The 11,592-nt window shown below is 57.0% G+C and overlaps 2 protein-coding genes across 16 annotated transcripts; both read right to left on the bottom strand.

The window, feature by feature from the left end:
* Window positions 1–26: 26 nt before the first annotated feature.
* ACHE (acetylcholinesterase (Yt blood group)) lies at window positions 27–7,044 on the bottom strand. 15 transcript variants are annotated; one of them, XM_081131340.1, is made up of 6 exons: window positions 6,902–7,015; window positions 5,603–5,789; window positions 4,215–5,304; window positions 3,385–3,869; window positions 2,452–2,621; window positions 27–1,582 (listed from the first exon to the last, which is right to left on the bottom strand). In XM_081131340.1, the coding sequence occupies exons 3-6, from the start codon at window positions 5,280–5,282 to the stop codon at window positions 1,461–1,463; spliced, it is 1,845 nt and encodes a 614-aa protein (XP_080987466.1). In that variant the 5' UTR covers window positions 5,283–5,304; window positions 5,603–5,789; window positions 6,902–7,015; the 3' UTR covers window positions 27–1,460. The 15 variants fall into 15 exon arrangements, with proteins under 15 accessions (XP_080987466.1, XP_080987467.1, XP_080987463.1 ...); XM_081131341.1 differs by having other exon boundaries at window positions 4,215–5,307; window positions 6,902–7,009; XM_081131337.1 differs by having other exon boundaries at window positions 5,658–5,789; window positions 6,902–6,997.
* UFSP1 (UFM1 specific peptidase 1) lies at window positions 170–625 on the bottom strand (the record flags this gene model as incomplete). Its single annotated transcript, XM_081131346.1, has 1 exon — window positions 170–625. The coding sequence occupies one exon, from the start codon at window positions 623–625 to the stop codon at window positions 170–172; it is 456 nt and encodes a 151-aa protein (XP_080987472.1).
* Window positions 7,045–11,592: the final 4,548 nt, after the last annotated feature.

Genomic DNA, 11,592 nt, shown 5'->3' with positions numbered 1-11,592 from the left:
CCCAAACATTGGCTGGGGCAGTGGTTAAGCTGGGCCTTGCCACTTTATTGATGCCAAAGGTCCCAGGCTGTACTGGGACTTCCTGGGGGCCTGACATTGGGCAGCTCTAAGTCTCAGACTTTGAGAGTGAGTCAGGCCAGAGACAATCCTCAGTTCTGGGAACTTCATCTCAGTCCTGGGCCTGCAGATGCTTTTCAGAGTTACAGGTGGTCAGACACAGGTTGTAGAAGGAGTTGGGGTCAAAGGTGGTGCTCACCTCTCGCCAGCCCACCCATCCAGCAACCTGTAGTTCACTGGGGTTTTTTGGAGTACCCCAGCAATGAGGGTCCAGTACCAGGACATAGGCTTCTGTGCCTGGCCCCAGGCAGACTCCCAGCAAGGCCTTGGACTGGGCATCTGCATCCCCCCCAACCATTACAGGCCCCCCACCCCCTGCGAAGTGGGAGTAAAGCCTCTCTAGTTCCCCCTGAAGCCCAGCTCCACGGGGAACGTGGCATAGGCGCCCCTGGGGCCCGCCGAAGTGGTCGAGGCAGAGGCTGGCCTCTACACAGCCGATCCAGCTCCGGGAGCCCCGGAACCCAGGGGGTTTGTCACCCATGTCCTCAAGCGCGGCCTGCATGTCCATCAACCCGGGCACACCCGCGGGCCGTCCGTGTGGCCATGAGCACAGTGTCTGCAGAGTGCGGTATCCACAGCCCCAGCCCCGGTCGTCCAGGCCGTCGCAACAGTAATGGTAGTAGAGATAGTGGCCCGAGAGGATGGCCAGGCGAGCTGGGCCGCGGCTGGGTGGAGCAAGGCCCAGGTGTACGTCCTTCAGCGGCTCCAGGGCGGTTGGCAGGAGTGGGGTTGCCGAGGCAGGGCAAATGTGTCTAGCGGAGTGGAGCGAACTCCAAGGAGAACTCAGGCTCTAGCACTTACTCTCGGCCCCCGGGTCTTGGGCTAGCTGTGGGCAGGACGGGCTCCCAGGCTCTAGCAAGGATCTCGCAGGGCTGCAGGAGGCAGTGGGGATAATGCCGGGTGGTGGTGAGAACCAAGTCGACCGGAGGAGTTCCCACAATGCCTAGCTCTTCGCTCTTCTTACTGCGCAGACGCGAGTTCCTCCTGGGGGGGGGAGGCTGGTGCGCGCGCCTTGTGTCCCACCTCTGAGTGGGCCAGTCTGCGGGCTTCAGCGACCACCCCTCCATTCCCTCAGCTCCAGTGGTTGGGTATTCAGCCCTACCCCCTCTTCCCAGTCGCGCACACGCCTTTGGCTGTAACAGTTTATTGGCAGCCCAGAGGGGCGAAGGCACCGCGGGGTAGGGGGCTCAGCCGAGACATGCTGAGGATCGGGAGCCCCGGGGGAAAAATAGGGGTGGGTCTAGGGCTCTTCTGTAATATCCCAGCCCTTAGATAAATAGTATATACAGCTAGGGGGCCGGGAGGGGCGTGTAGGGTGGCGGATCGTGGATGTCCCGCCAGGGTCACAGGTCTGAGCAGCGATCCTGCTTGCTGTAATGGTCAAACTGGTTCTTCCAGTGCACCATGTAGGAGCTCCAGCGGTGGAACTCGGCCTTCCACTGGCGCTCCGCCTCGTCCAGCGTGTCTGCGGCCAGGGAGCCGGGCAAGTGGGTGGGAGGAGGACGTGGGGAAGGTCGGGGGACGGACAACGGGTGAGGGTTGTGAGTGCAGGAGGACACAAGGAGCAAGCAGGAGGCCACGTGGGATGGTGGAAAGAGGATCGGGTAGATATGAAAAAGACGAAGGACCGGGTAGGATGAGGTTAGAGGCGGGGCCAGAGAAGGATGGCGGAAGGGAGAAGGGAGGAGGGAGGGGGGAGAAAATGACCGGAAGACAAGGGGACCGAAGGGATCAGAAGCGGGGGAGCATCCGTGGGTTGATAGGGAAAGAGAAGAGACAGAAATGGTTGACGGTTATAGCCCCACTGGGAGGTGATATCTAGCCCAGGGTCTTCCCTCTCTCCCCAACACCAGGCTCAGGCTCCAAGGAATAATTTTATAAAAAAAGAAAACTGGCTTTTTTCATTTCCATTTAAACAAAGGCGTGTGAGTCCCTGAGACCGGTCGTAGGTCACCCCTCCCCACGCCCTGTCCAGTTTGAGTCTCTCGGTTTGAGGACGGAGGGGCCGCTGGGTCGGAGATCCCTGAGTGGGGCCCTTCCCCAGGTCCGACCACTCAGAGGAGGGGTCCCCTGAGGCCGGAGGGGGAAGAGGCCGTGGTCAGAGCCGCCGGAGCCGGGAGAGGAGGAGGAAGAGGAGAAGGAGGGGCAGGGGGAGGCCAGGCCTGGGCCTCGGGGCAGCCTCCCCGTGGGCGGGGCCTGGGCAGGTGCTGGGAGCCTCCGAGGCTGGTGGGGAGAAGAGAGGGGTTACACCCCGCCGGCTTCCAATCCCCACTCTCTCTCCGCGCCCCATTTCTTCCCCCTCTGCCCAGCCCCTGCCCGCTGGTCCCTACGTACCGGTGGCGCTGAGCAATTTGGGTAGGAAGCCGTTCCAAAAGGCACAGGCCTGGGCGCGCAGGCCCCGCCGCACCTCCAGAGGCCGCAGGTTGAGGCTCACATACTGCTGTGCTACCCCCGTGTACGGTGGCCACTGCGGGGCTTTGGGGTCCCGGGGGTCATTGGGGTCCCTGTGTAAGAAAAGGGAAGGTTCAACCTCAGGCATGCCTGCCCTGGGGTTAGGGAATGGAGGTGGAGAGGAGGAGGAAGGGCCGGCTGCTTCCAGACCCCATGCCCTCTCCACTCCAAGGGGAGACCATCCCTTCCCACCCACTACTACTTTAATCCTTCTTTCTCTTCTCCAGTATCCCTCATCATCTGGAGTCTTCTCCTTCTTTCTGCCCTCTTTCTCTCCTCTCCCTTCCCTCAGTTTTCCTGCTCCATTGCTCTCCTTCGTTTCTCTCATTTAAAAAATTGATGATTTATTGAGCCCTTACTATGTAACCAGGCCCAGTCCTATCTCTACAAACATCACATTTACTTTTAACAATACCCATGTGACACTGGATTTATTGTGCCCTTCTTCAATAGGTGAACTGTGTGTGTGTGTGTATGTGTGTGTGTGTGACAGATAATAAAATCACCACTGGTCTAATTGATCCAGATCTACAGTTCACACTCCTAACTACTATGGTAACTCCTCTGTCTCTCCTTGTCCATCTCTTCTCTTTGCCTCCCTCCATTAGTGTCCTTGGCTCTTCAGGATCTGCCACCCCATTCCTCCTTCCTTCCTCTCCCATTCTCCTTTGTCATTCTCTTTTTCCTCCCCCCCTTTGTGAACTTTTCCCTCTTTTTCTGGCCCTTCCTGTCTCTGCTTGTCTTCCTCTCTCTCTCTCTGCCCCCCCCCCCGCCCCCCCGGCTCCCAGAGGCCATCCTCCCCTCCACACTGCTAACCCTGTACGAGCGAAGTTGGCCCAGTATTTCATCAGTCGCTGGGCAAAGGCTCTCTCCTCGATGGTGTAGTTTAGCGAGGGTTCCAGGGGGAGCCCAAAGATGAACTCGATCTCGTAGCCATGGGGCACCCCCATCCAGAGGGGCCAGGAGAGAGTGGATGCTCGGTGTTCAAAGATGTAGGCATAGACCCGAGCACCCTGGGCGGCCAGTCGCCCAGCCAGTTGAGCCACAGGACACACGACATTGTGGTCACCCACCACATCATTCATGGCCTCCCTCAGGCGTGCTGGGTCCTCAGGGTGCAGCCAGTCTGTGTAATGCAGGACCACAGCCTCGGCAGCCAGATCACTCGCCTGGGGGACCCCGACCCGCACCCCGGCCAGGAACTGGGCTCGGCTGATGAGAGACTCGTTGTCTTTGCTGAAGCCTGGGGCCCCGTAAACCAGAAAATAGGAGCCCTCATCCTTCACCACACCCACCAGCACCTGGGGGAACAGGATGAAGGAATGGGGGTGGGGGTAGGGGCAGACACACACACACAGGCAGACAGAAACAGATGGACAAAAGAGCCAGAGAGATGGACAGTTACAGACCCAGAACCACGGAGAAGAAAGTATGAGATAGGGGAATGGATGGAGAGGAGAAAATATACCCACATTTTCTTTCCTCTCTGTCCCACTGGCCACCCTGGGATTGAGCCCTCAGGGAAGAGAAGCCTGGGCCTTTGGGAGTGGGTTTTGAGGAGCCCTTAGACCTGGGTCCCCAGGGATAGGGTGGGTGGGAGAACAGGCATAGAGGAACCAGCTCCACCCCTTCCAGCCACTAGTCACCTGCAGGCCGTGGAAGTCTCCAGTGTTGATGAGGGCCTCTGGGGTGTCACTGAGGAAGTCTCCGTCTACCACAGGCACAAAAGAGAAGCGGAAGACACTTTCCTGAGGCAGCACATGCCACTCGTGGTCCACCAGGTCCTGAGCTGGCCGTGTCCGCAAGCAGGTGACCAACTCTGTGTCATTGCTACCAACCCCACCTGGGGGACAGCCTACAAGACGTGCTAGTAGTGTGGCCCTGCGGCGGGCCTCTCCCATGCTCACAGTAGCCCAAGGCCCATTGGGTGCACCGCTCTGCAGCACAGCCCTATGGAACAGGCCCCGGCTGGGTGGGGACAGCAGGTGCATACCCACAGAGGCAGCACCTGCACTTTCCCCAAACAGAGTCACTGACGTTGGGTCCCCCCCAAAGGCTGCCACATTCTCCTGCACCCACTGCAGGGCCAGCCTCTGATCCAAGAGACCCACATTGCCTGGAGCCTCCCGACTCCCTGGCAGGGCCAGGAAGCCAAAGGCTCCTACCCGGTAGTTCATGGATACTAGCACAGTCCCCTCTGCCTGGGCCAGGAAGCGGCCATCATACACGTCCAGGGAAGAGGCCCCACTGTAGAAGCCACCCCCATAGATCCAGATGAGGACCGGGGTGGGGGACTCAGGCCGAGGGTATGGTGTCCACACGTTGAGGTAGAGGCAGTCCTCACTCAGCTCACGGTTTGGGTTCCACATCTCGGTGCCCTCAAAGCCAGGGTACAAGGTGTCCACGTATTGGTAGCAGACACTTTGGAAGGCTGTAGCATCTAGCACCCCTGGCCAGGGTCGCTTGGGCTCCGGTGGCAGAAAGCGACGGGGGCCCACGGGTGGCTCTGCGAAGGGGATGCCCAGAAAAGCAGAGACAGGGCCCCCAGGGGCCATTAGGCGGGTGCCCCGAAGCCGGCCCCCACGCACCATCACCAGCAGCTCTGGGTCCTCCTGGTGCTCAGCTTCTGCCCCTCCTCCCAGGAGGAAGAGGAGGAGGAGGAGAAGTGGGGACACTGGGAAGGGAGTGTGCAGGGGACACCACGGGGGCCTCATGGCTGCCAAGGCAGGCAGGCGGCTGCTGGGAGAAAGAAACACAGGGTGAAGGCCTCAGGCTGCCTGGAGGGAGATTAGGTAATACTCTTGCCCAGGGGTTATTGCTAAGCTGCAGAGGAGGTGGGGCAGGTTGGCAAAGAGGAGGAGAGAAATGGAGGGAGGGAGATAGACAAGCAGAGACAAGGACACAGGCACACAGTGAGAAGCAAAAGGTGACAGAGATCAGGCACATATACATCCAGACAGACAATGTAAGGAACAGAGATGAGGCCTGCCAAGCAATATCCTCCCCTGACCCACAGAGGACGCACCACCCTCACCTCCTTCCCCTAGCTGGGTGGACTGGGTTGGGCCCAGTGCGAGCTGTGTGGGCACCTGCACCAGAGGCCGCAGTCCACGAACAGACCACCCGACAGGGGCGGAGCCCTCGATGACCTGAGGCACCGATGGGGGCGCTTGCGGTGGCGTGAAGGCACAGCCTCGCTTGCGTTGGCCAGGGCTGGGGCCCTGGAGGGTGGGGTGGGCATTCAGGGAGTGGGAGACGCAGGTCCTGGGACACCCCAAATCCTGCCTACTCCACACCCTGTCCCTTCCAGCCCGCCTCAACCACTGTCTGGCACAGCGTGCTGGTACCCTTGGGTGCCCATCAGTTGCGCACCCCTGTCGCCTAGCTTCAGCGAACGGATTCTCCAGCCTTGAACCCCAGGACTACAGTCACCAATTAGTCCAATGCTGCTGTGCACGCTCCCGCCAGCGGGGGGCAGAAGAGACCGAGAAAATATCGGCGCTCCCCGCCCGGAGTAAAGGAGTGGGGAACTTGGGGTGGGGGTCTGGGGGCTTGCGGGCATTGCGGAGGGGTCTGAAGGTCGAACCTGGACGCCTGTGTTCTCGGAGCTCCGGAGATCCCCGGCTGCAAGGGGCGGGAGCACTATTTTGGGGCCGCAGCTGCTGCGGTTCCGGCATCTCCAGCCAAGGGATCAAAATTCCCCGGGTCGGAACTCCCCCCCCCCCCAGTCTCGCAGCGGTCACCCCTCACCTAGCCCCCGGCGCCCTGAGCTGGGGTGGTGGTGGTGGTGAGATGATCTAGGAAACCCGAGTGGGGCTAATTATAACTCGGGGCTTCCGCTGAGCCTCCCCTTCCCTCAAAATAGAGACGGAGTCCCCGAGGGAGGGGGATGCCTGGGCCTGGCAGGGGGCTTCCCATGGGCGCTTCCCACGGGAGCTGGGGTCCCGGGATTGGCGGGGTGGGGGATGAGAGCCGGGCTCCAGGAACCTGCGCAGCCCGGGTTCCGCCCTAAGCAGGGGGCGTCTTCCAGTGGCCTCAGACTTGAGGACTAACGGGGCAAGGGGCGCTCGGGGGTCCCCACGGGAAATCGAGAGCAGAGGCAGCGGCCAGCCCTTCGAGGTGCCGGCTCCCGTGCGGGCGACCCTAAGTCTTCGGCAGCGAGCTTAGAGTTAAGGATGAATGTTGGGTGCCAGGGGGCAGCGTCTCTGGGCAGGCCTGGGGGCGCAGTGGACGTCCGTTTTAGGGGCCTGGATCCCTCTGGGAAGGCACTGGGCCCCGGACGCGGAAGGGGCCGCGGGCCGGGGGAGGGTCCCGAGCGGGACGGGAGACTCACCTGAGGCGGCCGAGCCGGGCCGGGCCGGACCGCGTCGGGAGCTGGAGGCGGCCGATGTTCCCCGGCGCTGGCTGAGCAGACTCTGACAGCCGCCGCCTCCGGCCCCCCGCACACACCCCCTCCGGCCCCGCACCGCGCCCCCGCCCACTGTCTCCGCCCCCGCCCCTCCCCACAGCCCGGGGCTGCCGCCTCCTCCCTCCCTTGGAGCCTAGACCGAGACCCCGGGGCCCAGAGGGACGCCAGTGACAGACGCCGACAGACGGACAGACACTCAGTGACACACACGACCAAAAGACCCGCAGTGGCAAAGCAGACACCCACAGTGACAGACGAACAGAAGCCCGCGGAGACAGACACAGGCAGACCGACGGTCTCAAGCATTGACAGCCACAGACAAACGCAGTGACAGGCATTCACAGACTGACGGACACTGTCAGACATGGTGACAGCCTTGGTCAGGGCTGGGGCACGAATAAATGAGTATCCCTGGCCAGGACACAGCAGGCATGGCATGAGGGGGCACCCTCAGAGGACCAGGAGGCCCTGGTGAAGAAAAGGTGACATGGGACTCTCTTGGGGACGAGGGCACACCTGTGGAAATGAAAATGTGAACATGAAATCACGAGTGGAAATGAAGGGGACCCCCATAAAGGAGACAGAGTGGGGGGGAGAAGTGACTCGGGAACACCCTAGAGGGAAGGCCAAAGTGGTGGCATGCACAAGGGTGCGGTGCGAGGCCGCACTCCGCCGCCGCAGTGGAAACTTCCGGAACCCCCGCGGGTGGGTTGCGCTGGTTCCCTGACGGGTGACCTCGGACTTTCGTCACCAGGGTCTGGTAGGGACATGACATCACTAGGCCAGGCTCTCATTGGCCGCCGCGGCGGGCAGGTGGGAGCGGCCAGGCCCGGGTGCCCCCGGTCTGTTCCGAGGGGCCGAGGCCAAACCGACCACCCAGTCCCACCCTCCAGGGGGTCACCCATGGGAAAGGGCGGCCGCGCGGCGTCTCACACTCGAGGTGAGGGCGGAAAAGTGACAGGCGGTGCCCGCATGATTGCGCCGCGCGAAGTTGCCCTGCTCTCTAGGGGCCGCCCGCTGGAGAGCCGGAGGCCGGCTGCTCGGATGACTGGCCAGCGCGGTCGAGCGTCCAGGCGTGCGTGCGCGCGCGCGGTGGTGCGGGGCACCGCGTGGTGCGGGCGCGTGCGCGCACGCTCATTCAGCAGCCTAGCATCCCTCTGTGTACCCTCCCCGCATCTGCCGCAGTGAGGGGCTGGGTGCACCGGCTGAGGGGTTTCGCGAATGTCGTGGGATCTGCCCGAATCCAGAGATTTGCTCTTCCCTGGGCTCCACGGTCCGGGTTCTCCAAGCTGGGCGCCCCCAGCCCGCTTGGGCGCCCCGCGGGAACCGGCCTTTCTAGGGCTGCGGACCCTCGCTGAGTGTAGTCCGCTCTCTGTTTGAGGGCGGCGGTCGCTAGGTGGCGCCAAAGGCAGACACTCCGGCCTCAGGAACTGGGGTGGGATTCGGAGATTAACCCCTCCTCATCTCTTCCCACCGTTTCTGGCTTTCAGAGCTCCACTCTTCAGGCACCCCAAATCCCTTGCAAGGACACCGAGCTTCCCTGCATCCGGCCTTCAGTGTCCTGGTTGAGGGCTGCCTAGTGGTCAGACCACGTCCCCAGTAATTGGGGCTGTGGGTGGTGATAGGGGACAGAAAAATGTACAGTCGGTGTAGCTGCGGGAGAAAAGTATCTGAGGCAGGTTTCCCAGTGTGGTAATTATGAATTATTAGAATGATAAAAATCAACTATGAATGAATGAGCAGAGGCATGCTCCAGGCCTCAGGCTATGGAGATTTTTGGCCTGGAAAGACCCTGAGAGTGATGGGTGCTTGCCTTCCTGTCGCTCCAAAAAGGGCTGTGCCATACCAGCGCCTCACCTCACTCCTCTAATCAGGAGTCTCTAGGCCTATACCGTGAAGATAGGGAAGGCAAGGAGGGACAGCTTCTAGCTCAGGGTTATCATGAACTAGATACCTTAGATAGTTTAGAGGATGAAAGTACAGGGCATGTTCTAGGAGCTGACCCAGCAGAGACTGCCTCAGAGAGGTCGGTGCTGAACACAGACTGACTTGCTGCTGGAGTCAAGGACAGGACACCCATGGTGGGCTGGAATCTCCCAGGGAGGCAGATCCTATATTCATCTGGGTGATGGTAAGTGGATTTAGCCAGAAAAGGTGTCCAGATGTGTCTGCAGGGGCTGGAGTGGAGAGCAAGGACAAGGGCAGTTCCTGCCTGCTTGGGGATGGCGTCAGTGAGGCAGTACCTGTGAGGGATCCATGGGAGGTAAGGGCAAGGCAGGTTGTGGAGTGTTCTAAAGCCAGTCAGAACTTTATTCCTTTCGTGGGTGGGGTGGGTGTAGGGACTATGGAAAATTAGCCAGCAGTAGAGGGAAGGAGAAGTGGAGTTTCCAAAGATGCTCCAGAACCTGGGGCAGGAAGAGGATGGAGCCATTTATGTCAGTACCTAGTTCTCACTTCCCAGGCCTGGGAAGATGGGAAGAAGGGCAGGCAGGCCCAGTAGGGGGAATATGGGGGGGGGGGGTATGGAGGAGTGGGTGGGTTGGAATCTGAGCAGGGTGTACTACTGCTGGAGCCCCTCATGTGCTTCCCCAGACCCTGGGTTCGGGGGGGTCATTTGAATGTCCAGTCAGGTGAATCTGCAAGACTGCATGGAGTTCTAGAGCATGCGGGCCCTGTGCCTGTGAGGTAGGTGTTGCAGAAGGAGGCCAGGGCTCTACAATTGCTAGCAGCTCTAGGAGATGTGCCCATAGGCCAAGGTGTGTCCTCAGCTTGCATTTTGTACCAGTATTGTAAGGATGAAGGAGACCATACAGATTGTGTTTCCACTTCAGAGAGTTTTTAAAAGTTTTTAAATGTATATTTATTTTTTTAAACAGTGATAAAATATACTTTTATTTACTTTGTTGAGTCAGAGAGTTGTAAAAAATTACTGCTAAAGTAGATATTAGGCAAACAGGTTTTTTTTTTTAATCTTTTCTCTTTTTTGTGGTGTTGGTGATGGTGGTGGTGGTGGTAAACAGAAAGGTGCTTTAGAAGTCTAGTTACTTTGGAGTTTATTTTCATGCAATACATGCCTGGTTCTTTAAATAACAATCGTGACAAATAACAGGAAGAATTAAAGAATGCTGCACTTGTGATCCATACAAAACACCAACATTTTGGGTTGTACATAATTTAAAGAAATGTCTGAAACACTTTTTTGAAATTCTGTTGTAGCCAATACATAGAGGCATGCCTTATACAGTGGGCATAGGAATGCAGTTTAGAAAAGAAAGGGGAAAAAAGCCACACTGGAACTACTCAATTTCTTCAAAATTGCTGAGTAAGAAAAGCAACATTGAATCATCATACCGATGTTACACAACTTCTATATAGTACTTGACTTAAATCTAAGAGAAAAGTTAAGACTCTCTTCCTCTATTTTTTTTTTTTTGTTTTTTTGTTAATCCTTACCCCAGGATATTTTTTCCATTGTTTTTTTTTTTTTTTTCTTAGAGAGAGTGGAAGAGGGGTGGGTAGAGAGAGAGAGAAAGAGAGAGAAAGAGGGACATCAATGTTAGAGAGACACATCAATTGGTTGCCTCCTGCATGCATCCTGACTGGGACCAGGGATTGAACCTGCAACCCAGGTATGTGCCCTTGACCAGGAATTGAACCCAAGACCCTTTGGTGTGTGGGCTGATGATCTAACCATGAGCCATACAGGCCTGGGCTACTCCTCTATTTTTGATAAACAACTGCATGATAAACTTAGATGACTTTTCCCCCTGGATTTTACCTGGGAGTGGTCCTTCATTTATTTATTTATTTATATGATTTTTAATGTTTTAATTTATCTTTATTGTTGAAAGTATTACAGATGTCTCTTTTTTCCCACCATTGATTCCCCTCCCCCCTGCACCTCCACTCTCAGGCCTTCACCACAGTATTGTCTGTGTCTCTGGATTATGCATATATGCATATAAATTCTTAGGTTAATCTCACCCACTCTTGCCTTCCCTCTGAGATTTGTCAGTCTGTTCCATGCTTCTATGTTTCTGGATCTATTTTGTTCATCAGTTTATTTTGTTCATTAGATTCCACATATGAGTAAGATCATGTGATATTTGTCTTTCTCTGACTGGCTTATTTCGCTTAGTACAATACTCTCCAGGTCATACTATGCTGTCTCAAAGGATAAGGGATCTTTCTTTTTTACAGCTGCATTGTATTCCATGGTATAAATATCTGATATCTGAGAAGATGCTTGATATGATTTTAATTTTCTTGAACTTATAGAGACTTGTTTTGTGTTCTAACATGTAGTCTATCTCTGAGAATGTCCCATGTGCACTTGAGGAGAATGCATATTCTGCAGCTTTGGGGTGAAATGTTCTGTAAATGTCAATTAAACCCATCTGATCTAGTGTGTCATTTAGAGTCACTGTTTCCTTGTTGATTTTTTTCTGGAAGACCTAGCCAGTAAAGTCAGTGAGGTGTTAAGTCCCCTACTAGTCTGTATTCCTGTGGATCTCTCTCTTAAAGTCCTCTAGAAGTTTTTTTTCAGACTGTGTGAGTCTTGTTCTGAGGTGGGTCTCTTGTAGACAGCATGTATTTGGGTCTTGTTTTCTTATCCA

The sequence above is a fragment of the Miniopterus schreibersii genome, assembly GCF_964146895.1.
Source record: "Miniopterus schreibersii genome assembly, chromosome: 3".
Lineage (NCBI taxonomy): Eukaryota > Metazoa > Chordata > Mammalia > Chiroptera > Miniopteridae > Miniopterus > Miniopterus schreibersii.
The sequence above is the reverse complement of the archived record's forward strand: the minus strand, read 5'-3'. Positions and strand labels throughout refer to the sequence as shown.

Bases quoted from the DNA above. Each gene is read 5' to 3' on its own strand.
- ACHE (XM_081131331.1), bottom strand. From the start codon at position 5,282: ATGAGGCCCCCGTGGTGTCCCCTGCACACTCCCTTCCCAGTGTCCCCA. The intron at 3,870-4,214 runs GTGACTAGTGGC...CTGTTCCCCCAG, and splicing joins GAGACTTCCACGGCCTGCAG to GTGCTGGTGGGTGTGGTGAA. The intron at 2,622-3,384 runs GTTAGCAGTGTG...TTTCTTACACAG, and splicing joins GCCAACTTCGCTCGTACAGG to GGACCCCAATGACCCCCGGG.